This window comes from Anopheles bellator, chromosome 2 (assembly GCF_943735745.2).
Source record: "Anopheles bellator chromosome 2, idAnoBellAS_SP24_06.2, whole genome shotgun sequence".
NCBI classification, from domain to species: Eukaryota; Metazoa; Arthropoda; class Insecta; order Diptera; family Culicidae; genus Anopheles; species Anopheles bellator.
This window is the reverse complement of record NC_071286.1, coordinates 26,170,943-26,198,004: the sequence shown is the minus strand read 5'-3', so window position 1 is coordinate 26,198,004 and position 27,062 is coordinate 26,170,943. Positions and strand designations below refer to the sequence as shown.

The 27,062-nt window shown below is 53.8% G+C and overlaps 3 protein-coding genes across 3 annotated transcripts in view; 2 read left to right on the top strand and 1 right to left on the bottom strand.

Annotated features, from left to right (window-relative positions):
* Positions 1 to 20,478, top strand: part of LOC131207263 (protein TANC2) — a 93,732-nt gene extending 73,254 nt beyond the window's left edge. The window contains exons 2-10 of the mRNA XM_058199874.1: positions 4,158 to 4,312; positions 12,149 to 12,425; positions 12,799 to 13,092; positions 15,383 to 15,724; positions 15,788 to 18,277; positions 18,348 to 18,699; positions 18,766 to 18,870; positions 18,997 to 19,066; positions 19,147 to 20,478. Coding sequence (XP_058055857.1) covers positions 4,158 to 4,312; positions 12,149 to 12,425; positions 12,799 to 13,092; positions 15,383 to 15,724; positions 15,788 to 18,277; positions 18,348 to 18,699; positions 18,766 to 18,870; positions 18,997 to 19,066; positions 19,147 to 19,485 — 4,424 coding nt within the window. The 3' untranslated portion in view covers positions 19,486 to 20,478. The remainder of the gene's footprint in view (positions 1 to 4,157; positions 4,313 to 12,148; positions 12,426 to 12,798; positions 13,093 to 15,382; positions 15,725 to 15,787; positions 18,278 to 18,347; positions 18,700 to 18,765; positions 18,871 to 18,996; positions 19,067 to 19,146) is intronic.
* A 458-nt stretch (positions 20,479 to 20,936) lies between these two features.
* LOC131209853 (uncharacterized) lies at positions 20,937 to 22,469 on the top strand. Its single transcript, XM_058203002.1, has 2 exons — positions 20,937 to 21,126; positions 21,191 to 22,469. The coding sequence occupies exons 1-2, from the start codon at positions 20,979 to 20,981 to the stop codon at positions 22,369 to 22,371; spliced, it is 1,329 nt and encodes a 442-aa protein (XP_058058985.1). The 5' UTR covers positions 20,937 to 20,978; the 3' UTR covers positions 22,372 to 22,469.
* A 3,581-nt stretch (positions 22,470 to 26,050) lies between these two features.
* LOC131207262 (tyrosine-protein phosphatase 10D) overlaps positions 26,051 to 27,062 on the bottom strand; it is a 33,321-nt gene continuing 32,309 nt past the window's right edge. Inside the window, exon 13 of the mRNA XM_058199872.1 lies at positions 26,051 to 26,817. Coding sequence (XP_058055855.1) covers positions 26,051 to 26,817 — 767 coding nt within the window. The remainder of the gene's footprint in view (positions 26,818 to 27,062) is intronic.

Sequence of the window (27,062 nt, the reverse complement as noted above, 5' to 3'; positions counted from 1 at the left end):
GGGGATTTTACGATCATATACGTATAAAGTTTTAATTTGCCTGCCGTTAAAAGCAACCAACGTGAGCGCGGCGTGTGACGTCCACCGGGTTCGTTGGGTGGGCCGCCCGGTCGGCGAAAAACGGTAGCCGGTGAGTGTTGAGGATCCTTTTTTTGCGAGCCCCCTTCCGCCCGCCGTAATGAGCCTCGGAGGTCTCGGGAGTGGAAATAAAGTCGACCCCCAAGTACGCCGCTTTTGCCGTGCAACATAAGCAATTGGCAGCGTCTGCGGCAAGGTCGGTGTTTGTTTGTTTTTTGTTTATTCGCCGTTTGAAGGAGCATTTGGAGAAGTTTTTGTTTTGCCCCCCCGGGAGAAGCAGACGATTTGATGGCCGATGGCCGGACGCTAACGATGCTTCGACATTTGCTGCCAACGAGTTGTGGGTAAATAAATTAAACTGACGTTTTCTTTTTAAGGCACCATTAATAGGATGTTTTTTGGGGATGTTGGGCACACAAAATGGCGGCGGAACAATGTGTTCCATTTGTGTGCCTTCCAACGAGCGATCATCTGCCTAAGGCTGAATGTTAAAAAAATCATGCACTACACAGCCCGCGATAAGATAATCACAAAATGGTCCCACGACGTGCACCCAATACCGCATCTGTGTGGGGTCCAGAGCGTTGCCCCAAAGATTGGGCGTTATTTACAATCGTCGAAAAAAAAAAGTTGATTGTGAGAAGAGCGCAATTTATGATGGGGATAAATTTGCAGATTTTTTCGGCCCACCCGATCACGGGGATATATTGGGTCGTTTTTCATCGGCCGCTCTTTCGTTCGTTAATCAAATTTCCGGTGGCGTTGTCTGATACTCTCATTCGCCCGGGTTTTGTGTGCTTTTAATTCGATCCCAAACATTCGTCACCGACCGTTAAGTGGCCCCGATGGACGGTGTTCGAACGAAAGAGTTCGTTGCAAGCGACGAACCCCGAAGTCGCTGTGACAGCGGCATCGCTCGTCCAGTTTGGTCACTTGTCAGCCCGTAAATTGTGAGATTTGGCGAAATTTATTAATCCGATGCTCACGTGTGTAAGACCGGCAGCAGCAGCAGCCGCAGGACCCCGGTCTGGTGGGGACACCTTATTTACGATGGAGATGCTGTCGCGCTCGCGTCCGGCACGGTCGAATTCCAGCCCTGGTGCCTCGGCTTATACATTCCTCGATTCTTGACTTATCCTTATCCAGGCCGCAGTCCGATCCGAGGCCACCCGAAGGCAGTGGTAGCCTTCAGCGACCCGTACGAGTGAAGTGATTATTTTCTGTGCGCACTGTTTGTGTTCTGGGCCGGCCCGGAGTAGTAGATCACCGGACCCGGCGACCGTCCTGAGAGCATTGAGAAAACAACGGCAAAATGTAGTAAACGAAAGTGACGTTGATTTATATTCGCCACTCCCCAGGGTCGTTCCTTTCGTGTCGGGAGCTTCGGGCCCCCGGAATGGGTCACTCAGTTTTGTTATTTTAATTCCGAAGCCTACAGAGCTTGCAGGTTGGTGAACCATCCAGGACACTGCCGCTTATCAATCAGCTCGGTTTGTAGACGTCCGCTGTGGGGCAAATGGGTTGGTCGTTGGTCGGGTCGCGTTCTCAGTACCCGTTCGTTTGATACCGCAACGACATGTAAAATTCGTTCCGATTCGTTCCGGTTTCGTTCCGGCGGGCTGATCCCTGGCCGTGCCCCCCCGTCTCGGCTTTCACGGCCTGTGGGCCACGGGCTGTGACATTTCGAGAACGAAGGCAATCGCGCTGTCGCTCGGTCGGTCGTGAAAAGCGATTTCCAAAGATTTATTTATTGGATGGTAAGCTACACGACGTCGTGCCTTGGCGTTCGGGCTCGGGCTCCGAGAGGATCGCTTTTTCGATGATATTTATTTTGTTGACGCATTTCGGTTGCCATTTCGTTGCGCTTGATTTAACATCTTTCTTACGCCGCCGCCGAGAGACAGGGTAGGGCTTTTCACGGGCCATTAAACGAAAAACAGTTACAGTTTAACGTTTCTCGCGGCGTTCGGGGTTCGCCTCGGCTAGCTCGTTGGTGGAGCGTTGTGGTTCCATTTGCGGCGGCGGCTGCGTGAGACAGATGAGGCCAGTTTACACTGGCGTGCGTGTGCTGTACGGGGGCCGTACGCGGTAATGGAATCCTTAAGAGCTGTCGGGCGAACGCTCTCGAAGGGGTACTCGATCGGAGGGGGAGCAGATGCCTGAGTTCGCCCCGCAGGAGCGCCGCTTGGGCCGGCTGGGTGTTCTCATTTAAATATTTTCAACGTTATTCCATTTCGCTCGGCCACGCAGAAGTGTGGTGTAAATTTTAACCGGACCGTGCCTTGCGTGGCCCCGTTAATGGGGCTGGGTTTCGGTGGCTAAGGGCTTTTGACAGAAATTGGCGATCGTAAACTCGACTCGCGCGGTCAATAGGGCTCGTTCAAAAGCAGGGACTTTTAAGGAGGTTCAGCTTCACTTCAACTCAACGCTAACCCATTTGGGCAACGGAGGTTCACCCCCGGAGATGGTGGCTAAATTCTTGGCACGCCGTGCTCCGGTGCGTTGCGGAACATGTCATCAGCAAACTCCGGCCCGCAGTCACGGTGTAATTAATCTGCACAGAAATGTGGCAGCATTTTCCGCGAGCGAATCATAAGCATTCATCGTGCGGTCTATTAATTCTCGGATACTCCACGGTAACGAGCTCCGTGGGGCGGTCCTCCGCGAATGTGCTGTGAATGTAAACGCTTCCCCTGCGACCCTTTAGGGAGCGACTCGAGAACCACAGCGCCGCTGCCGTGGCCGTGGCCAGCCTAGATTTGTGCTAGAATGTTGCATAAAGTGTATGCTCCGAGCGTCCCGACATACCGCGGCGTTCGCAAATTAGTGCCACGCTAAGGCCGCGGACGGAGGTCCGAGCAAGTGGAACCGGAGCTGACTTTGCATTATGCTTTCGGCCGCCACCGGGCGGCTACCGGCGATGAGCGCGCGTTAGTGGGCACGATTTGCCGTTCGCCGCTCGCTAATGCTTATTGTGGGCAATCGGCTGACACGTGTTGGCCGGCGGGCTGGCGTGCGCATGTATGTGAGCCCGATCTGAATTATGCTGTTATTATGGTGGCTGGTGGCTTCACGGCGATACCTTATAAGGTGAAAGGTTTTGTGGTTTGCTTTGGTTTTTTGTTCGATTTACTGATCGGAGTTCACCCCGAGCCCGAGCGGCTCAGTTTTCTGCAGATTGTGGTCCGCTTGTTGGTTCCCCGAGGCGCCTTCCGAGGCCTTACTACTAATTGGGGTGCCACTGGGGTGGTTCAACAATTGAGTTCTTTTTGAGCTAAGGGACAACGAAGCAGACAGGGTGCCAAAGAATGGTCTGTCGAATCTTCGAACTCCATTGATTATTCATTCCGAATTTGATGATTTTTTTTGTCATCTCCACAACTGAGCATAAACATGCGCCGGTGTTGGTGAGGCTCTGTTTTTGGAAATCCCTTTTCTAAGACCCCTTTTTTACGCCACACACAACAAACAGACGAATCGAAGCTCTCTGCTTCGGTCGGGCGATGTGAGATGCCTTACGTGCCAGTATCCGGCGGCATGGATGCAATTTCGGGCACGCACCGACATTTATGCCGCTGCCGGCGTGGCGAAGAAATGGTTCAATTTTCTCCACATCGAAGCCGAATGGAACGGCAGGCCACTGGAAGGGTTCGGCCAGGCGTCAAAAAGTTTCACCAGCGCCTAACCCAAAGCCAACGCCATCCGAGCGTTTCCGAGAAGAATTGGAAAGACATTTATTTATTTTCTTTTTTTGCACACTCTGCCATTAGTTGCCGAACGGGAACGCATCGTTTCTGGTTGCAACATCTTCATTTTCTGCCATATTTACGGCGTTGCACGCGAACTCGACTTTTTCACTCCGAAACATCTGCCCGTGCCGGTGGCAGCTGTCTGCCGATAGCTTTTCCGTGGTTTATGAGCTGCTCGATTTCGCTACCTTTCGAATTGTGGGTCTCGATCGAATGTCCGAGATCCGGTGCATAATTAAGAACCTTCCGATCGATCGCTATCGCAAACGGAACATCCGATACACGGGGTGACGATACCAATCTTTAATCTGCTTCTCTGCTTCTCCACAGATATGCTGTCCGCGAATGGTGCCATCTACCAGCCGCTGAGCCGCAAGATACAGGGCTACGGCAGCAGCACCCACCTGATGTCACCGTTGGGATCACCGCAGCCTCAGAGCCGTTCGCAGATGCGAACGAATGGACACTTTTCTTCGATCTACCAGGTAAGCACCATCGTACTGACCCTTATTGGGGCCCTGTCCCTCCTTTCGAGAGATTGAGACGTTTCAAGGTCCAGCGAAAGAATATGACTTTATGGCTGTCCTGGGGTCTATTAGGGTACTCAGCCGTTGAATTCGATTATCATAGGTCACGAGCTGACCACGGTGGACCACAATTGTGCGCAACCTTTTGTTTGCTTCGGGAGCAATTAAAATGAGCGTTTCCGAGTCGATCAAAATTATACATTCATCCTGGAACCGCGACCAGATCGGCAGCCCTTCGGCTAGCCCGCTGCACAACTATCTCGGATGTTGGGGTAATTGGAGCTCAAAAGACGCATAGTTCAACGCATGATTGACAGGGCTGCGCCTTCGACAACGACAATTTTCCGCTCCGCTGTCAGTGCCGAACCGAACTCACCGGCGCCGACCCCTTTGCGAATTCTATTAAAGCAGCGATCGGACCAGCGGCTCGGATCGAATCGGCAGAGGCCGAGCTAATTAAGGCAGAGGTCATCTCATCGGCCCGCGGTCCGACATTTATCACTCGGCCACGTGTGATTGATATATTTATTACGCGCGCGGCCATTCGCGAAAGTGACGTTTTATTTAAAGAGTTTCGCTCCCTCGGAACCTCGGGTGGAGCATAGCTAGTTGTCACACCAGACGAAACCTTCTCCTAGGGGTCCGGATCCGGTTTGGCTGGACCGCACGTGAACCCAATTTATCGATTGGACGTGCGCGAACGTCGCGAAATTGTCAAATTTTCGCTACGATTCCCTGTGCCGACCGACGGCCTCAGTTTGTGGGTCCAATTAGGCCTACGGAGGTTTCGGTGGCCCCCGCGAGGCTCTTGATTAGGCTTAGATGATGCGATGCGACGACCGTCGGTAAGCCAGGACCGACCGCCATGACCTAGACATGGTTCGGCGCCCCTGCGTTCCCCTGCGGGCCACCACAATTTGGAGCTCATTGGGCACAAGGTCCTCGGCGCTCCCCCTGTCCTGCGCCCTGTCCGCGTTGATCGTCTTCTCCACCCGGGGCGATCTTGACAGTCACCGACCGATCGACCGACCGACTAGCGCTAGCGTAATAAACACTGACGAGCCGGGCCCGACAGGTGCTGTGATAATTTGTGAATGTTATGCAATAAACGGTGTTTTAAAACATCGACGCACAAGGCCCAGGGATTGGCCGTTGGCGGATTGGTTTCGCAACTTCGAAATTGACCAAAGCATGCATCACTCTCCATCGAGTGCACGCCGAATTTATGCCACAGCTGCGCAGTGCCTCACGCGGATGTGGGGTGTCGATTGCACCCGAGGACACGGTTGGCATTGACATTAGCAGCCAAAAGTATTCCCCGGGGAGGGCCGTAAACCAAATTCATAATCGTCACCAACGCATCGTGTGCGTGGCTGTGAGAGGATCGGCACTTTATTGATCGCATAGCCTCAACTTCAGACAGAGAGGCACTTTTTGGCTGGTGGTAAATTTGTCTTGTTGACGCCATCATCAGCATAATTCACCATCGTCGCCCCGCTTTAATTGCGTATGACACGGCGAACACGGCGCATGACACAGATATGAGGTGGCCATCATAAAAATCAACGTCTTGTTGCTTTTTCTCGCCACTCAACGGGTACCGGTGATCGATCGAAGCATTACACCCCGGCGAGGGGAGGGGGCCTTGCGCAAGTCGTAGAAACACGCCAACGGCGCGAGTGTCCATCTCAATGCCGGCCGTGACAAACCCGCGAAACTTATGTTGGTCCTGTAGTTCAAGGCGCACACGCTCCCTGTGTGTCTGATTGTCAATTTGCTCGACCGAAAGTGTCAACAAAATGCTGTTCGACACTTCTGAGTGACAATGCACTCTGGCACGGCGGCGGATCCGGGTCCCCGCGATCGAGAGGGGGGCAGCATAAACGAGGCACGGGATACACTTTATTGATATATTACACGGCCCCGTTTCCAACATTCGCGAATGTCGCGACAAATTTATGATTGTTGGGCCCCGGCTCCGGCCTTGGATTGGTTCGGCGATATGAGCGATCGTGCGTGCGTTCGTGCGTGAGGCGATCTGGCGATCCATAACAAAGCGATAAAATAAAACAAACGATTGGGAAAAGTTAATTGAAACGTTATGTGCCACGTGTTAACTCCGTGCGGTGCGAACGGTCCAGTTTTTACTGACCATGGCCACAACAGGGGCTCCGCAGGTTCCGAGTCCTGGTTTGCCATTGCATGCTGCTGCTGCTGCTGCTGCTGCTGAGAAGGGCACCGGCTCTGTGTGCTTAATTGATTTCTGGCACGACATTGACAAACGTGAGAATATCGGATTGGAGGCCCTCTGTTCAGGGTTGGCCGGGCATGCGACATAATCATTCAATTTGAAACCAAAAGAAGGACATTCACAAGCGGTGGACCCCGCGGACCGTCACGAACCTGTGGGCGCACGCAACCGTCCCCCCCCCGGTCCGGTTGAGCGAGATTTATTATGCCAACTGGCTTCGGAACCTCATCTTCTCGGAGCCGATAGGCTTCAATCGCCGCCGCTAATTAATTACTCGGTACTCGATTCCGATTTGTAGAGTGCCGTATGGGACCCCTTTCGCATCCAACACAGGCACAGTCTGTCGAGTGAAATCTAATCCTCTCGAACGACAGGGATTGAAAGGGTGAGAAAATTGCAAAACTGCACACGAGTCGTCCCTTGCTCTCATATTAATCACCACGCGATACTCCACGGGTTCCAGTTAGTTCGTGAGGCCCCGATTCCTGGTGTCCTTTGAACGTTGCATCGAGAAGGCGAGCGAATTGTGCAATACGACCCCTGCGAACAACGGATTGCGAATGCGCGCCGCAATCATACGCAATACTCTTGTTGTGCGCCCGCTTCACTTACGTCACACACGATCATTATTTGCATCGGTTCGCGATGGACTGCGTACAAACGATCATTATGCGCGGAGCCGCTAAGCGGCGCGATTTGTCACTCGTCAATCGACGGGCTTGGAACGGGCCCGAGCCGAAAGGTAGGTCTGCGATGTGTTTTGCGCCGATCCGAAGCATATGGTGGAGCATACTTTTTGATCCATACAGCTGGTTAGGGGGACACCGGGCGGATAGCATTAAAGGCGGTCGGCACGTGATGGCACGCAGAGCTGCGGAATGCGATGAATGGATCGCCAGGCACCGCGGCACAGGGCGGGCGGTTTGTGTGGTCTGGAATTCGCGATTGGGCGACATATTTATGTCCAGATGGGTATATATATTTTTGTCCCGGTAGATTTGTTGGTCAATCGTAATGTATGAGCAGGGATACATTCAAGTTTACGATTTTTTACTGCTTTGTAATGGATTAGTCCCAGCTGATCCCACCAATCACAGAAAGGGCACCCGCTGGTTTCTTTAGCAGCAGCATGTCTCCTTTCAACGGAAAAAAAACATAGTGTAACCGAGTTCTTCGAGTTCTTGTTTGGCAGCCTACACAATAGCATTTATTTGATGGCGATAAGTGAACCACATCTAAACCAGGCGCCATTTGAAGGACGAAAACCGATGCGCCCAACACCCCTAACAAAAGTGACCAAATGTCAATAGAGGCTTTCGAGACGCATTCCGATCAGTTTTTGTCCGTCCTAAAATGGGACAAAGAACCGGCGAATTACCAGCCCCAAACAATGCGCAGTGATCGGCCGCCGTGATTACCGGTTTCATGTCCCCCGGGTTCTGGTGCGGCCAGCACCGTGCGATGGCCACAGCTCCGCTCATTCACAACTTGTTCATTTGCTTCCAATTAAGGCAACCCGGCCGGGGCCGGGGGGGGAGTTTCACTTTCGTTCCAACCCTCCCGTGGTGTCCCACGACTTTCGGCCGGGGGGGAGGTCCAAACACACTCTTCAATGAGGTCGTCGGTAGGCCCCTGCGAAGAGATTCGATTCGCCGACCGAGAGAGCAAGCCATGCACAGGCCATAATTGAAACGGTGCCGTTAATTCGTGCGTCACAAGCTTGGTGCCCTCCGACGCCGACGTGGCCGCATCGCACCGCATCAATCGAAGGAAGGTGTCAGTCCGGTTTGGCCTGCCGGGGCCTCGTTAGAGGACCCTCGGCCCAGCCAGCCCCACAACAGTAGCACAGGGTGGCGAGTGCGGAGCCCGCAGCAAATTAGAGGCCACATACATGTTTGTCCCATAATTACCTCGGCTGGTGGTCCATGTTTGGGAAGACGGTGGTTTTGTGCCACGGTGCAAGGAAATTATGATCCATTACACATCAATCAGCACACCGAGCTGAGCTGAGCGCTGGTGGCCTCCAGTGAGCGGCCCGAGATGAGGTGTTGAAAATCGTCGAACGTTCTAAAGTAGCCACAGCGCTCAGTGCCTTGTTTATTGCCGGCTATGGAAAACGGTGCACCACTCTGTCGCATTTTATGTGTGCCAGACCCGGACTCGGGCCCAGTTCGCGACTCCCGCGCATCGACTCCGGCCGGCCACTCGGTCACGAAGCCTGCCCGTCGTTTGTATGCTGATTCGCCAGTGGTCATCGAATACGTAATGAGGGGCCCGGTTTTCATGCTGCTTGTATTTATTAATAGTTGCAACGTGCGCTGCATGTTCGGGTTCTGGCCGGCGCCGTCTTAGCGAACCGATCGGTTCGCTCGAAGCTCCAGCTGGCGCCGATTTTACCCGCGCACTGCGCCCCGGATGTACGCCAGCGGTTATGATTAATGAAGAGGCTGCCGTCTGGGGCTATCGAAGAACGATTAGTCAAACGGCGATCGTTGCATCGCGTTGCGAGAGAACTGCAACTAACGAAACTGCAACACACGGCGCGTCGTGACACGCTCCACGGCCGATTCGCCGGTGTCGGTAGTATCTGAACCACATATCCCCAGTGCATTGCTTTCCATTATGTTGTTCCACTTTTTTCGTTTGGTTCGTCTCCGGCTCTGATGATTTATTGAAAATTCGTGACCCGGATCGCGGATGTTACGACGTGATGGTATACGCTCAAGGTGAGGCGAAGCATTAATCACTTTTGGCAATAATTCCGCTCGATGAAGCTCACTTTCGGTGAGCTCTCCGAATCGTCCAGTCGAAACTGGTGTCAATTTACATTTCGGCTAAACATCCGCCTAACAGCAGCAATGTTCGGTGCCGTAACCGGAGTTCTCGACATCGAGCCATCGAAGTGTGGAAGAATAAAATAAATGGTCCATTGCGCAACCATCGGCCAACAGCCGCTGATCGGTAGGCTGATCGATGATGCTCGGTCCGGCGAAATTGTGGCGTGTTGTTTTGCAATCGCCACTGGGCCCCCCCAGTGCACCAGATGGAGCGGCCTCCCTAGTTCTGATCGAGCCCCCCACTGTATCATTTAATTGCAGCCGCCAACTTTCGACATCTCGAGCGGCCCGAAGTGTGGTTCGTTCGCGTCAGAAGGCCTGTCAGCCCGGCAGACCTGACGGCTGCTGCTCTTGCTGATCGCACGGGGCACAATGCCGAACACAAACCGGGCGCTCACGGCTTGCCGGAGGCAGAGGTGATTGCACGTTGTTGCTTGCGGAGAGATCCCTTTGGCTGCGCGTTCCGACCCGATGATGATTCATCATCATCGATCAACGCATCCGCGATCGTTGAAGAAGAGCCCATCATCATCATCGCCCCCATGTGGTGAGCCCTCGGCGGTAATGAAGAGGCACAGACCGGTCGAGGTATCCCGACGACGTGTACACTCCGTCGTCGGACTATCTGTCCGGCAACCCGGGTTCCTTGTTTTCGCCTTTCTCGGTGATCGACCGCTTGCCTGCCTGGAGGAGTCCCTTTTTTGGTAGCCAACCCAACCGGTAGCCGAGGGAGCTGAGCCGAGCGGGTTCCGGTTCTCCGATACGATTTTTGGCCCAAACCACGCCGTGATTATGGGGCTCTCCCACTGTTATGGTGATGCGCGCCGTGTCTGCGGACGCCTCACGCGTCCTTTTCTGGGGTGCCGTGGTTTGCCCATTGGCGAATGTGGTTCGCTTCCAGCCACAGCCGGTAGCCTCAATTATTTCGAGCCACTGGACGCGTTTCCGTTGGAAAGTAGGTGAACACCGGTGCGAGAGACCCTTTTGCGGGCCGGGTGGGTAGGTCTACTGTAATTGGGCCGTTGTCCTTCGCTGCAGTCGGTTGCCCGGCACTTTAATTGCCATCCGGTATAGGACAACCCGCCAGTTGCTGAGTTGGATGTAACTTTTTATGACACTTCCCAGTTCCCCAGGTGGAAAGGCCGCCAACGGAGGGCGAAACGGAAGCAACACCTCGAGTAACGGCAGCAGATGCTGCTGTCATTACGTGACCACCACGGAACCTCCTACCCGCGTCAGAACGGACCACCACAAGCCAGTTGACTTCAATTTCTGGAAGTCGTCGACGAGAAGACCGACAAACCTTTTAGCCATTTTGGGCCGAGTGGTCCAGTTACAGGCGCTTACACGTCCCCGGCGGCGGCCATCATAACGGCACCGCCCAAATTGGGTGCACTTGGGTGAGGTTGTTGGTTTTTCGGGTGCAAATTGGCTTCAAAACTGGCGACACTTTTCGAGAGAGCCCCCGCCACTGGAGTGAAAGGCAAATTAACTACCGGGATGATGCGTGGTTGTGGCTCCATGACGTTCCGGGAAGGTACTTCCGATGACGGCTCGCCCGAGTCATCCAATTTTCTCTTGGGCTGTCTAAAAATAGGTTCAGATGTTATTTGGACATTCGTCAAGACTACACCTTTATTCCGGGACACTATCCGGATCCAGATCGTAGAGTGTGATGCGAAAACCAACAGCCAAACGCCTTCGAGCGACACACGGTCTCCCGGACTCGGTGGTCCCGATCGGTCATTAGACACTGACCAACGGGGGGGCGCGAACCTCAGCCAAACGATGAGTCACCGGCCGACGATGGAGTCCCTTCTGAAGGCTGTCGGTGTCGGCAGCTTGCATGTTGGGTTGGTCGTTTGTTGAAGATCATTAGATAATTGGATACCCGCGGCCAACCACATCGTGGTGGTTGACCCAGTGTTCGGTGTGTGTCCGCCTTAGGGAATGAAGAATTGCGCAGCCGAAACCGCAACCAAGGAGCCAAAGCCAAACGAAACCACAGCGGACTGGGCCCGATCGCTCGATCAGCCAAAGATTGGGTTTTGTTACAGTTCCTGACCGATGTCAGTACCAGGCTTCTGGACGACAATGGTGGCACTTCCAAAACCCGGTTGAGAAATCGGTGGTAGTACTTCTTTGTTCGGCGAAGAAATTATTTTCCTGTTGAATTGCAAAGATTTTCAAACGTCAATGTTTATTAAAAGGCGCTCATGTCGACTGTCAACTGCGGGCTGAGAGATGTCGACAGTCGACATAGCAGGATGATGACATTTGTAACGGAATTCTTCCTGAAGCTGGCCATCATTTTCTTTGCGCCAGAGTATATACTTTTGCCATTAATTCATTCGCCTTGAATGAAAACGACTCCATTAGCCGAATCCGCGGCAACGTGTGGTTCCACAATTAGCAACCATTTATTTTCCTTATTATCGAACATTAGTGGACGGCAGCTGTTGCATCAACCGGGGAAGATTGCCCCGGCCCCCGGCGGATGCCATCGACCTTTGACAATGCAAGAAAGTACACTGGAAATGGGGGGCCAATAAGTTATTGCCCGCAATCAACCATCCGTCGAAATTATCCCGCTTCTTTGCCCTTCTTTTTGCATCATCGTGATGCGCCCTAATGCCATTAGGTGGCCGCACGAAGGAGACGAATCGCCAACCCATTAATCTCCCCTTTTTCCCGCCCCGCTTACAGAACCCCGCCGAAGTGCTATCATCGGAGCGCTACAAGCTGAAGGATCGGCCACCGAAATGTCCCGCGGGAAAGGTGGAACCGCAGTACGCGAGTATCGGCCCCGGCTCCGGCTCCGGCCCTACGGCGGGAGCGACGAAGACCCGCAGCGAAGTCACGGCCGGGAGTTGCGCGACGCCACCACAGAACCGTCGCCGGCTGTTCATCCCGAAGAATCTCCGCAGCCCGTTCGGGTACCGGCGCAGCAACGGCACCACGGCCGACCACTCCACACTGTCGGGTAAGTCCGGGAAGGGGTTCGGATGGGTTGGTCGCGCGCGGATCGGGCCGTAGACTTCGTGATCGGCCGAGAGGCAGCCCTTCAGGAGTTCTCGGCTCGGCAATCGGCCGGTGTCCCGAGTCCCTTTAATTATGGAGGACTCGTGGCCCGGTCGTAACGTAATTACATATTCACGCAATACCCGTGACGCGCCGTGGCCGATCGAACCGATCATCATCATCGTCCGAACCATCAAAAGACAACATATTCTAACATAAAGCCATTCGTTTGCATCGCATTCCTTCGCCACCATCATCTCCGCGGGTTTCTCGTTCATTCTTCCGGGAATCGTCTTCCGGTGGATTGGCCTGCGTTGGTCTGTCACCACCACCAGCAGGTCTAGCGTCGCTGCTGAATCCGGCAACCTATCACCGGGCGACGACGGCCGCCGCCAGTAAGCTGGCCCGCTCGGTGGCCGGGGCCCGAGCCGCCACCGGAGGCCAGCAGCAACCATCGGCCGGCATCAGCAAGCGCCAGCGGGCTGCCGCCGGGAGCGGCACCGATGGCCATAAACTTCACCGGCTCAGCCTGCAGGTCGGGACGTCCGCGTCGATGGTTTTCGGCAAAATCAAGTCCCTCTGGTCGGCCCAGGCGACGACGGCCAGCGCGGGACTGAATCAATTAGCAGGCACGCAGGACTCCCTCTTCTCCGTTTGCGACTCCGCGTGTTGTTTGCGAGTTTTGTTTTCTCCGCTCCGATCTTTCCCCCCTTTTTGGTTTTTCTTACGATTAACCCGCTTTTGCTTGCTGTCTATTATTTCGGGTTTCGATTTTTGCGCATCTCTCCGATCGTTCTTCTCATCTTCCCGTCGATCGATTTGGGAGCTTTTTCGGTTGTAATCGCGTTGGTGGTTCATCACCATAAACTCTCCAATTTCTTATCCGTTCCACTTCTAACTTCTAATTTGCAGTTCTGATGTGTGTGTTTGTGTTTTTGTTATGTTTTTGGTTGATTTTTTGCTCTTCCTTCCTTCTTGCAACACTGTGCACAACTATTTAGATGTCCGTAATCCGCTGTCCGCGGGTGGCCGCTAATTTATGTAGAGCCGTGACCATGTGGAGCCACAATTTGTCATCCTCGCTCGGTGGCGATGTTTATGGGTCCGCCGCTTAACGAGTGTTTTGATCAGCACCGATCGTGCCCCAGTCAGCTTAAGCAAATTCGTTTTCCGTTTATTTTCGTTCTTTTTTCTTTGGCCAACTGCGGGAAACTGGATCAATCGCGTTGTTGGATCGCGGGCCGCACCCATTATTGACACGGACTCGGTGTGTCTGCTTATGCAAATTCTTAAGCTTCGGATCCGTTCTTAATGCTCCGTCTTACGTCCCTTCTTTACGACTTTACCCGGTTGCTTCTTCGCGCGCGGTTTTCGCCCCAAAAAGGCCAAATTGAATTTCGGCCCAATTTCGGTGTGTGCAGAAACTTTTAACGGCCACCGCGCCATGGGTCGCTGACCTCTGGTCGTGTTTGGCTTCCGAAGGTGCGCGGGTCCGCGTTTGAAGGATTTATGGATCGATCCCGCCGCTTTTATCACCGTATCATAACCGGACGACCGGCAAGATCTGTCCGGGAAGATGACAAACCCGGGGCAGCGGGTCCATTAGGGGCTATTAAAATCAAAATGGTGAACATTTTGCGCCGGGCCGCCCTCGAGCGTGATTGTGCAACTGCGCAACGTAATGCCCGGCGCGATCGTAATGTTCGGCGCGATCGTCGCCATGATTATCGTGCCCCGTCGCTTGTGTGTTTTTATGCTCCTGAAAACATAATGCCTTTTCTTTTGTTCTTGGTTCGCCGTTTTTTTTATCAATTTTTAGCTTTTCGGTTTCGGCTTTTTGACGATAAAAAAGAGCCACTTCAGAAAGGTGTGTAATCATTATTACACTTTACAACTGCGCGCCCATTACTAGTGGCCGTGATTTTAATTATATCTCCGGGCCGGCAAACGGGCGTCGTTAAATGGTTTTGTCGAAACGGCAGAGATTATCACCAGCGGCCAACACCGAGGGTTGGTTAATGGTTTTAAATTGATTCAAAGCTTGTTTTTTATAGTTCACCTAAAATTGTTCAAACATTTTTGTGATTTTCATACAAAGCGTTACGTAAATTTGAAGATTTTGTTTACCAAATTCTTACACTGCACTGATCGCATCGTTCACCGCCTTTAACAGGGCCCGATAGTTTGCTGGACATATAATTGCCCGCCACCGAGTGGCCTCCACATTAAAATTCAGAACAGTTCGAAAAGTTCTTCCCGAACATGCGTTGGGCCATTCTTTTATGTTTTTGCTTCAAGATGCTTCGTTACGATCGTTTTCTTTCGCTCGAGCGCGGCGAAAACCTATCCAGTTTGGTGGAGAATTTACAAGAATTCTCTGCCGCCCTCTGGGCAACAGTAACAGACGGCCCCCCGGACATCGGTCTGGTGCATTTTACGAGCTTGCAAGTTTCGTGGTAGAACCCCCCTCGAACCCGAAGTTGCCCGAAAGATAACACTAAAGTGGTGTTTTATGGTTTTTCCCGTCCCGTTTGGATCCAGCGCGAAAGTGTTGTTCGTGGAAAAGAATAAGTTTTGTGTATTTTGTTTTTATTAGATTAACTTATTTTTTGCTGTCCCTGTTTGGTTCGTTTTTTGTTGTTGAAGTTTTCTACACAAATCAGAAGCATGGCGTGGCGTGACATTGACCAGTGTGTAGGCTTTTCAAAGCGTGAGCCTTATTTTATTTAAAACTAACCGTTTCATGAAGATTTCAGTTTACTTTTTCAGTTTTTCAGTTGTTTTCCTAATTTGACGGATCTGTTTATCGAGTTCCTATCAACCCTAACATCCGCATGTTTGTTTTCCCCCACGATGCATGTTGATGCCGCGGTCTTCAGGGTCTTTCTAACACCGATTTCCTCTCTCCCACTCCGACAGACGACGAGGGGGGCAACGTGAAGCCACTGATGCTGAACGGTAAATCAAAGACCTCGCAGGACGAGCTGCAGGTGCGGCTGGGCTTCTTCCTGGAGAACAACTCGACGCGGCGCAATCTACGCGCCCCGAACCAATCCTGCAGCTCGCTAACGTCGGCCAACACGAGTCCCGTGTCCACGCTGACCGGATCGTCCGAAGCGGATGTGTCGCGGGTGCTGACGCTGCAGGAACCCAACCACTACCACACTGGTTGTGAGTCGATCGGCTCGATGATGTCGGTGTCCGTGTCGGAGCAGAGCAACGCCTCGTCGAGCCCGGTCAGTCGACGCCACTCGGTCACCAGTGAGTATTCTGCCAGTGCGTGAAGGACATCCGCCCAGAGCTAATCCCCGTGTCCCGTTTTAGCCTCCCAAAGCGGCAGCAACGTCGACGATCTGCTGGCGTTCAAGGGCCGCCGAACGACGGTGCGCCGGTCGGCCCGCTCCGGCCAGATCCGGGGTCCGATCGATCCGAAGGTCCGTTTCGCGCAGTACCGCCAGCAGCAGCTGACCCTCAAGCCGTTGTTCTTCGAGGTGCCGACGCAGGATCCGGACCCGCCGTTCATCGGGCGCCACTGGTTGGTGCGCGAGCTGGCCACGGCCGTCCAGTCGGCCGACTCGCCCGGTGTCCTGCTGAGCGGCAACCTGGGCACCGGCAAGACGGCCCTCCTACTGCAGCTGGTCGAGTACTCGTGCTTCGGGCGGCGCAAGGAGATGGCCATCCAGGAGGCGAGCGACGGCATCTACTGCCAGATCAACGTGGCGCACGATCGGTTGCGCAGCTTGGCGTCGCACATCGTGGCGTACCACTTCTGCCAGGCGGACAACATCTCCACCTGCCTCATACCGGACTTTGTGCATTCGCTGGCCGCCCAGCTCTGCCAGGCGCCGCAGCTGGCGGCGTACCACGAGTTCCTGCTCGGGGAGCACGCGCTGCAGCACGTGCTGAGCGTGAAGGAGTGCATCGCCGACCCGGAGCGGGCGATGGTGATGGGCATCCTGGAGCCGTTGGCCACGCTGCGCCGGGTCGGCAAGATCCCGCCGAAAAACTGCGCCATCCTGATCGACGGCCTGTGCGAGGCGGAGTACCATCGGCCCGACCACGGCGATACGATCGCGTCGTTCCTGCAGCGCCTGAGTGACCGGTTTCCGCCGTGGCTCAAGGTGATCGCCACCATCCGGACGCAGATGCTCGAGTTTAGCAAGGGCCTGCCGTACACGAAGCTGAGCCTGGACGCGTGGACCACGAACGAGTCGCTCCAGAAGGACATCCTCGAGTACGTGACGTTCCGCATCAACCAGAGCGCGAGCATTCAGCACAACGTGGCGGGCGGCCGTGGGGTCGAGATCGTCAACACGAGCGCCCACTTCAAGTTCGCCCAGCACCTGCTGGCCCTGACCAAGGGCTCGTTTCTGTTCGCGAAGCTCACGCTCGATCTGATCGAGCGGGGCAGCCTGGTGATCAAGTCGAGCAGCTTCAAGGTGCTGCCCGTGTCGCTGGCGCAGATCTTCCTGCTCAACTTCAACCTGCGCTTCCCGACGGCGGCCGCGTACGATCGGATCTCGAACATTCTCGCCGTCTGCCTGGCCGCCCTCTATCCGCTCACGCTCACCGAGATCTTCTACTCGCTCAACGCGCTGATCGCGAGTGACCGGGGTCAGTCCGCCGGGGACGACGACATCGAGGCCGCCGATGGTGGTGGCGACGGGGATGGGATCGATTGGGACGAGTTTCTGTGTCGCTTCAAAACGCTGACCGGCTTCCTGGTGAAGCGCATCGACAACACGTACATGTTCTTCCACCCGTCGTTCAGGGAGTGGCTGTTGCGGCGCGACGACGGCGAGAGCACCAAGTTCCTGTGCGACCTACGCAACGGACACGCGGGCATTGCGCTGCGCCTGTCGCGCCTACAAGCGCCGCTCGATCCGGACCAGGCACTCGAGCTGGGCCACCACATCCTGAAGGCGCACCTTTACCGGAGTGCACCGGCCCAGTCACCGCGGGACCTGCAGGCGTACTGGGTCGCGTCCGTGACCGGGTGCGTCTCGTCCGCCCTGTCCACGCTCCGCAACGTGTACAGCCCGAACGTGAAGGTGTCCCGGTTGCTGCTGCTGGCCGGTGCCTCACCCGACCATCCGACACCGTTCCTCGGGAGCGCCCCGATCCTGTGCATTGCGGCCCACGAGGGCATCCTGCCGATGGTGAACCTGCTGCTCGAGTTCGGCGCGAGTGTCGAGCTGGCCAACAGCCAAGGCTGCACGCCGCTCATACTGGCCGCCTCGAAGGGCCACTGTGACGTGGTGCGGCAGCTGGTGGCGGCCGGAAGTTGCCTCGGGCAGACCGATACCTCGCAGCGGTGCGCGCTGGTGCACGCGGCCATCGCCGGTCGGTTGCAGGTGGTCAAGTATCTGGTCGCCTGCGACTGGCTGCCCCGGCGGGAGAGTGGCGCGGCGCCGGCCGACGTGACGCTCGAGCAGGCCGCCCAGCAGTCGCTGATAGCGGCCGCCGGCCAGGGCAACACGGAGATCACGGAGGACTTCCTCGATATGGGCGAGGTGCAGGTGAACCGGCTGGACGTGATCACGGGCGAAACGGCCCTCACGACGGCCTGCGCCAACGGGCACACGGAAACGATCGCCATCCTGCTGAGTCGGGGCGCCTCGACGGAGGTGCGCAACCGGAAGGAGATGACCCCGCTGCTGATCGCCGTCAAGGAGGGCCACTGGGCGATCGTCGAGCGGTTGCTGCAGCACCAGGCACAGGATGTCGAGCTGACCGAGACGAACGGCAAAACGGCCCTGATGGTTGCGGCCGAAGAGGGTCACGTCGGGATCATCGAACTGCTGCTCAATCGAGGTAAGTGATCACCGGGACCTTGCGTCTTTGAACCAGCCCCAATTACCGGAACCCCCCTCCCAATTCGCAGGAGCTGCATTGACCGTGCAGGATAAGGACGGACTGACGGCACTCAGCTGGGCGTGCCTGCGCGGAAAGCAACAGGCGGCCAAGTGCCTGCTGGAACGCGGGGCCGACCGGCAGCACGCGGATAGCACGGGCCGGACGCCCCTCGACCTGGCCGCCTACCAGGGATCGGCTTCGCTCGTCCAAATGCTGCTCGATCACGGGGCGCAGATCGAACACGTGGACATTAACGGGATGCGCCCGTTGGATCGTGCCATCGCTTGCCGGAACGTGCAGGTTGTGCAGGTGTTTCTGAAACGCGGCGCCAAACTCGGTCCCGCCACCTGGGCCATGGCCAATGGGAAACCGGAAATTATGTAAGTGTAGCATTCGGGATTTTGCGGTGCACAGACGGTTCACGGTTCCTTTCCCGCGCTCCGTAGGTTGATCCTGCTCAACAAGCTCCTGGAAGACGGCAACACACTGTACAGGAAGAACCGGCTCCAGGAAGCGTCCCACCGGTACCAGTACGCGCTGAAGAAGATTCCGTCCACCTGCGGTGCACACGAGGGAACGGCCGTCGCAACCGATCCACTCACCGGTGGCCCACTGCTAACCCCGTCGGCGGCACTCGTTACGGCCGACAGCAACAACAACAATTCCAGTGCCGCCAGCACGGCCACGTTCCAGCAGCTACGGTTTAATTTCTTGCTCAATCTGTCTCGCTGCAAGCGAAAAATGAACGTAAGTGTTGGGCCGTCGCTCGCCGCGACCGCGCACGGGCATTATAATGTGTTGCTTACATGCTTTCTCCCCGATGGCAGGATGTGGCGGAGGCGATCGATCTTGCCCGGCAAGCGATCGAGATTAAACCGAACGCCTACGATGGTTACTATGCACGCTCGAAGGCCCTAATGGAGTACGGCAACTACACGGACGCACTGCGCGATGCCTCGACTGCGCTGGCGCGGGCCCAAACGACCACGCCCGAGATCCGCGATACGCTCACCCGGCTCCACGGTGATCTGCAGAAGCGCCAGATGCAGGTGATCGCCGACACGGCCAACTCGGCCCTCGCCAGCGTTGGGCTAGTGGCGATGGCGGACAACCGGCACAGTAGCCGGTCGATCGCCGAGTCGATGGACATCATCACCGATCTGTAGAGGAGCGTGGATCGATCATTCATTCCGGATTGTTGCAGAACCCGACGCCCCCGAGTGGGGGGCCGTATGGATTCGTGGGTTCGGCCACTGGAATGTTGTGCATTTCCATTTTATTATCTCCCGGAGAGGGCCTGGGCACGGTGCAAGTGTAACGAGCCCGAGGCCGCGCGATGTACTATATAAACGTTTGTTTTCCTTCATGTAGCTTCCAACTGCAGCTTCCAAGCAAGGCTCTAGAACGCAGCTCCGAGCGAGATCGGTATACGAGTAAAACACAGGCACATTCACCTTTAGGTTTACTACTGGTGCGGTTCGGCTAGGTAGGGGTCCCTTTCTTCTAAAGAGAGGCCGTGAAACGAAAACGAAATTCAATTTGAAACTAAAACGAAGCGAGGATATTCTGGGAAACGAAAAGAACAGTTGGCAAAATGTTTTCGAACGAACAACAAGCGAACGCGGACAAAGTTTCTACTTAATTTATCGACAATCCAATTCCAAATTGTGCAAAGCAAAACGAAACCGAACGGCACACGAGATCGAAAGCGACACACATTTACTTACTTTATGTTTAGTGCGTTTTGTTCCGACCGACCGACAGAGCTGGCTAGAATATCACAATCCTTATTTATATGCAAACATTTAGAATACTTCAATGTGCCCAATGTTGGCTTTTGTTTCGGAATGGCAAACGATACGCGGATGGTGCAAGGGCAGCCGGAGAGGACAGGAGTGTTTGCTGCTTAGCATAACTGCAAAATGAACAACTTAAATCCAGCGAACAACCCAACAAAATGCACTTGGTTCGATGGGGCGAAACCTTCAAAATATGTATCTTAAAGCGACACTGTAGAAGCAGAAGATGTAGTTGATAAATCATTTAAATCATAATTACTAAGAAATGTGCAACACAAACCCGGAACGGCGGATGAAGCAGGGAAAACGAAAACATTCAGCGTTGTAACGATAGCGTGTAGAAACTACTTTTATTTGTAAGAATAGGAAAAAACGTAAAATAAATCTCCTTGGAATTTTTAAAATATTTCAAATTTGTTTTGCGTTGCTGAAAGAAAACAGAACTCTCCTATTTTCGTTTACTTTGATTTGATTTTATTGGTAAAGTAAGAAAAACATACAAATTCGCAAAAACTCCCGCGCGCGATATCGCATTGAAAATCGTCGCCGAGGCCAAAAAAATCTCGATTCCCTGGTCCTGGTCCGAAATTCTCTTGATCTAATAGGGGAACATGATCTCCCGCTAGCGAAGGTAGCACAACCAGTAGCGCAGTACCGCTATTGGCCACGTGCGTCGCTAGCTGTGCGAACCTTTTGGGCTGCGTCTTTCGTTCGCTTTGGTTCAGCACGCAGCCTGCAGCCCGTTTTGACGCGAAATGTCAATCCCGTTTTGTGCACTCATTGTTTGGGTTGTGCGATTACGCGCAGAACACTTTGTTTTCGTCACCGTGCAGCTACCAAAGGCAAGCGGAATTTCGGCGATGGCGATTATATACCTCGGAGTACATTTGCCGTTCAAACCGTACCAGAAACTTAAGGTGGACAACGTAGATCTCGCTAGCGGAACAGAGTCCCTGCGCACGGTGGCCGCCAAGCTGATCAAGAGCAACGTGGCGAAAGATGATTTCGGTAAGGGGCAGCCGAGAGGGTCAAGGCCGTTGCCGTGGGGCTTATTGTCTGCATTGTTTCGTAGTGTTTATTTACTGCGGCACGCAGCTCACCACAGAAGACACACTACAGAGCCAAGGTATCGGCGATCAAGCGATGATACAAGTCGTGCAGAAGCGGCGGGAACCGGACGATTCGGCGGCCGGTCAACAGGAACCCTTCACCGAGGCCGACGTGCAGGAAGTGCTCGGCATCTGGCGTACGGTCGATTCGTCCAACTTCCAGAAGGTCCGGCAGCCGGAGTTTATGAAAAACGCGCTGGACGCACATCCGGCCATCCGGGGCGATCTGTTCGTGCTGTCAATGCTCAAGGATCCGATCCTGCTGTCGTCGATGCAGCAACCGGAAACGATACGCCGGGTGGCCGAAAAGCACCGCGTGCTGATCGATGCATCCCGGGCCATCGTACAGCTGCTGAACTCGAAGATACTCTTGAAGGTGAACAACTACCATCTGTCGGCACCGATGGACAATACGCTGGACGATCCGCTGTCGGATTCTTCGTCGAGCGACGAGAACACTGCCTCACCGACCACCTCGAGCGCGGTCACGTTGCGTCGCATTACACCCGAGCAGCTCGCCTCGGCCCTCGCTTTCGCCACTGGAAGCGGGCCCACGGCTGGTAGCGGTTCATACAACTCACTGTCGAATATTTCGCAACGTGATGCGGACAGCCGCGAAACTCAGCAGGACCAAACGGGCATGGAGGCCACCACTAGCCAACCTTCCACTTCCGGCACGGCCGGTGCTGGAAGTGCAGCCACTGCAGGCAACGTTTCTTCGACCGATCGCAACATTACGTCTTCCATGATGATGGACGCGATTTCGATGATTTTCCAGCAACGGGAGCAACAGCAGCGCGAAGAGACCGGTGCTTCGGCGAGCGGAAGTGGAGGTGGTTCCGGCGGTGAAAGCAGTAGTCGCCCAGTGCCCACCGGGACCGACGAGCCGATGGACACGAGTCCACCGGCACCGGCACCGGCTGCTGATGAAACGGCGGCCGCTCCGATGGGCGATGACCTGGGAGCGCAAACACAGTCGCAGCACACGAGTATCGCGGCACGCATGGGACGGTACCGGGCGGAGCTGGAATTGATGCGCGAAATGGGTCTCGCTGACACCGAAAACAACCTACAGGCGCTGATCGTGTGCAACGGAAACGTGGAATCGGCTGTGAATCTCGTCCTGAGTTGCATGAACAACTAAGAACCGGCCGACCGAAGGCGGCCGTCTCCCAGGTGACTGAAAGCGTAGGTTTAGAAAAGCTTACTCGATTGTCGGGTATTCCACTGGTTGCTAAGGAAGCGATAACCGATACGGAGCGCTTTAAATAAAGCACTGTCATGAACAAAGCCGCGTTTGGCTGGAAAATCCAACTTCGCCGAGCCGAAACTTCCAAGCCGAAACGCTATCGGAAAGCATGGGGATCGCTGTTGTTTCGGACAACTTTTGCATTACTTAAAACTGAAAATTAAAAGCATGCCTTTAGGTGGTCAACGATTGTGGCCCACTTACAGTCACTGCACAGTTGTTGGTTCAGTTTGTTCTTTTATTCTTGGAGTAATTGATATGACGTTTTCCGTGTTTCGTTCCCTCGCAAAACGTGTGTAAAACGTACGGAAGCATTAATAAATCGGGTAGCTAACGATCGTAGCTGTTTTGTGCCGGTTTGGTTATCGTTGCGAACAGTAATTGTTTGTTTTGCTTTTTGCGTGTCTCTAGTCTACTTTCGTCTAGTTTATTCGTCGGTAGGTAAAACGGTTGAACTGCGGCTCGATTGCCATATCCGCACGGTGCGCTGTGCGGTACTTTCGAGTTCAGCTTGTAAAGTTCCAACACGGTTAATTCGCTGTGTGTAAAAGTGTGTATATCGTCGAAAAGGAAATAGAGAGTGTGTGGTCCATTCGCTCGGAGGAAAGTACTTCGTGATCGGTAGTGACGGGTTAGTAAATGATCAGCATGACGCTGTGTGGGAATACTTTTGAATGGAAGTAACGCGTGTTTCGAGCGCTGGCGACCGCCGAGAAGTACTGATGGCTGGTGATACTTAAAATGAGATTATTGTACGGCTTCCCTCTCACGCACCACATCGTGGCCACATCGCCCTATCGTCCCTGAATATGCCGCTGCCCAGCCGGGTTACGTTGTCCAAAAAGTTCCTGCGCAATCGTAAGCTACCCTCCTCCATACGTTTCTAGTTTCCCATTCTTTTAGTACAACTAGCAACTAATTATTGATAGTAAAACATGGATTGCAATGCGTGTCCACTACGCAACTCTTACCAATATGTACAACAAGACTCGAGTTAAAACGACAAGGAGAAAAGATCTACTAAACATAAGGAAGAAAACGGAAAACTTGGCGCTGTCTTAAGCAATCATCACGCGCGATTCTGCTCTCCGATCGAGATTAAATAAGTGCAGAGAACGAATCCCGTACCCTGTGTGTTCTCGTGTTCCTTTCGATGCCTGTTCTGTGTCGGTTCGTTCAACTTTCCAGTGTCCATGCCATCGTTTGTCTTTTTTCGCACCGATCAGCTCTCAGTTCGCAGTTCGTTTGTTGTCCACCTGTGTCTACTTCTATTAAATACTTTCACCCGTTGGCCTTTGCCCATGCTTTCTACACGGTTTTACACACTACACTGCTACGTTTGACACGTTTTGCTGGTTCAGGGGGTCCTTGGGGGCAACTATTCGCTTACGTACACGGTGGACATTATATTTCTACTACTACGCGCGCTCCCCGTTTCTATGTCTTTAGAGCTCTTTATGTTGATTCTTTTAATGATGGTTTTTGATTATATTGGGTAAGAGTTTATCGCTTTTCCACCGAGAAAGCCTTTTTTGCGATTCTATATTCTAGATCGATCTTTTATATGCATCGTTTTTATGTCGTGTTTATGGAAATCTGTTTCATCGAATTGGTATATGTTTTTCGTGGGTTCTACCCATTTGGTAAGGAGATTTCACGCATGAGATTAGTGTGGGGGTATACGTAAGGAGGTTTACAAATTTTGTTTCATCTCGTTTAAACGTTCGGTTACACAGATTCTGTCTCGTTTGATAGTATAGTCATGGGACACGATTTATGTTTATCCTATTTAGCTGCAGGGCTTACGGCCGCCGCTCTGTTTAACCTTCATCGAGAGGGGAGAACCAGAGTTTACAGGGTTACAGTGATACAGGTTTTACAATGTTTAAAACGCCCTCCAATATACATTTACACATAGCACTAGAGCACCGCTGAAATGGACTATGGCCACCATTGTCAAAACAACATCATACGTCGCTAACGCTATGATACTCGCCCCACGGTATTCGAGCTACTGCCTTTCGGCTTCAACATTGACCAAGCTTTACTGGCGACAGACGCTGAGAGGTGCGTTGCGCGGTCCCCGCGGAGCAGCTTCCAAGCGTTCAAAACGCTTTTGGTTTGCTTACTGCAAATGATTAGATGAAGCAAGCCACACGCAACGCAACTGCCGCAACGTCCTCAGTGTCTCGGCCTGGGTTAAGTAGTAATTACAACTATTGTAGCACACTCATCTTGCCATTTCTTGCTTTTTGTTAAGAAAATAATGTAAAATGGTTGATCACTTGTCGCTTGTGTGTTTGAGCAGCACACTCCAGACGCACGGTTCAGGTTCACGTCGTTGCTGATGGAATTACATACCGGACTCGGCGATCCCTTCGTCATCTATCATCGGCCGGCAACCGGGAGTATCGGAGTAGAGAAACAAACAACAATCAATTAGTGGCCGATCATAGATCAGTTCGACAATCCGTGTCCGGACGTTGGGATGCATTGCATGCCGTTGCTGCATCAGCGTCAACGTTTCAGACAGACAAACAAACGCGAAACATAACGACAAACATCATGCTGGAAAATTGAGGGGATGGTAACTGGTTCAATCGTCATCAATTTGCTGCATACTTTGGGACTAACATTCAGATAAGTGTAATAAGGGTGGCAATGTAAAAACGTGGGAACGAGTGTATGAATGTTCTTTAAAGCCAGTGCAAAAAATCATCTTTTGGGCAGCTTTTTTATCAACTCATTAGTGCTGGGATATCATCATATTCGTTTCGTTTTTTAATGAAGCTCGATGGTAAACTACATTAAGTTACAAACAATAAGGCAGGTTAGTAAGAAGCACACAAGACAGTGGGGTTAAACCTGTTCAACATTAAAACCAAGAGTACACGCTAGCTGGTAGGAGGTATACAGAAAGGAAAGTGTGCTACCAACCCATTTCTCGGAGTTTTAGATACAGCTCATCGCTAATGCCATTACCACCACCAACGACCATACCGGCGGCAATGCCACTACCCCCCACGAGACGGTCGCCATTGCAGCCGCCTCCAGCGCCTCCGTCCGATGGCGATCCGCAGAGATTGTTATCCTCGTCCACGATCACAATGATGTCGTCATCCTGTTCGTCCTCCTCCACCTCGACGTAGCTATGGTGCTTGTACCGGCCACCTCCAGCTCCAGCTGCAGCACCACCCGGAACAGGAGCTGCAGCACCAACCATGGCGGCTGCCACTGCTCGAACATTGCGCTCGTTGCGCCGGTGCAACAGTAGCTGCCGCTGTTCGTGCGATCGTTCATCCTCCTCCTCGTCTTCGTCCTCGTCTTCGTCGCGCGCCACTCGGCCTCCACCGTCGCCTGCCAGATGATCGACCTCTACGTCGTCGCCCTCGTCGGACCCATCAATACCGTCGTCGATCTCCGTCTCGTCGTCCTTCGTTGTGCGATCGTCATCGTCCACGCGCAAAATGATCACGTTCGAGGCGTTGCTATTTACATGGCTGTCGTTTTCGTTGATAGCGATTACGATGCTGCTCCGACCGCTGCTTCGATTGTCGCTATCGTTCTCTAACTGTCATCTTTCTTCCTTCCAGAGCTTCCCACTGATCGTGGCCCCCGTCGACGCTTGGTGCCCAGAAGGAAGATGTTGCGCTGGTGGAAGCGGTTGCTGCTGCTGCGGTGGCAGTTGGTTCTGTGGCTCGATGACACAATTGAGCGGCTCTCCCTTGCCACCCAGCACGCTGCCGTCACTGTTGCAGAACACCAGCGATCGACGATCCTGTGGCTGATCCCCCCGGACGCCGGTTAGCGAACGGCGTTTGCAAGGGCTCGATTCGTAGCCACTGTTGGCACTGTTATTGCTGTTCGTTCCGTTACTCCCGATCGATCGCTCGTCCATCCCGGAGGAGGCTGGATCGCGATCGTTATTGCTGGAGCTCGTGCTTGTGCTGTTCGTGTGCTGTTGCTGCTGTTGCTGCAACTGGCTATCACCGATCGGTACCGTGGCGACGGCGATCACTGTGTGCTGTTGTACTTTGGAAACTATCATCAACCCATCCACCGTGACCTCGACTTCCTCTTCTTCTTCTTCGTCGAGCAGTTCCTCTTCGGTGGTTTCTCCGTTGGTGCAGTGCCGCTGTTGCAACTGTATCTGCACCAACTCACCACCCTCAATCGACCGCGGACCCGATCCTCCTGCTCCTCCGGAAGAGGCCACACTGCGTCGGCGATCCAGCTCGCCGTTTTCAATCGCGATCGATTGCTCCGTCGCTCCGGCTTCGTCATCTTCCGGTCGATTCTCGATCAGCAGCTGTTCCTCCGACTGTTGGTCATCTCTCGGTTCTGTCGGAGGGTCACCGTGTCCAGCACACACGACAGCAGCGGAGATAAGGGCACGCAAGCAAAGGTGTAAGCCCAGCGATCGAGCCCGATGTGCAAGAGATTGAACACGGTGCGCCACCAGTACCCAAGGGTTTGTAAGTGAAAACACGGTTAAGAGATCCAATCCAACCACCCGAAGCCCGTGAATGGAGTTGATACGTGTACGCGCGGAAGGTACGGCACGATACGAAGCCACAGGTAGTGCA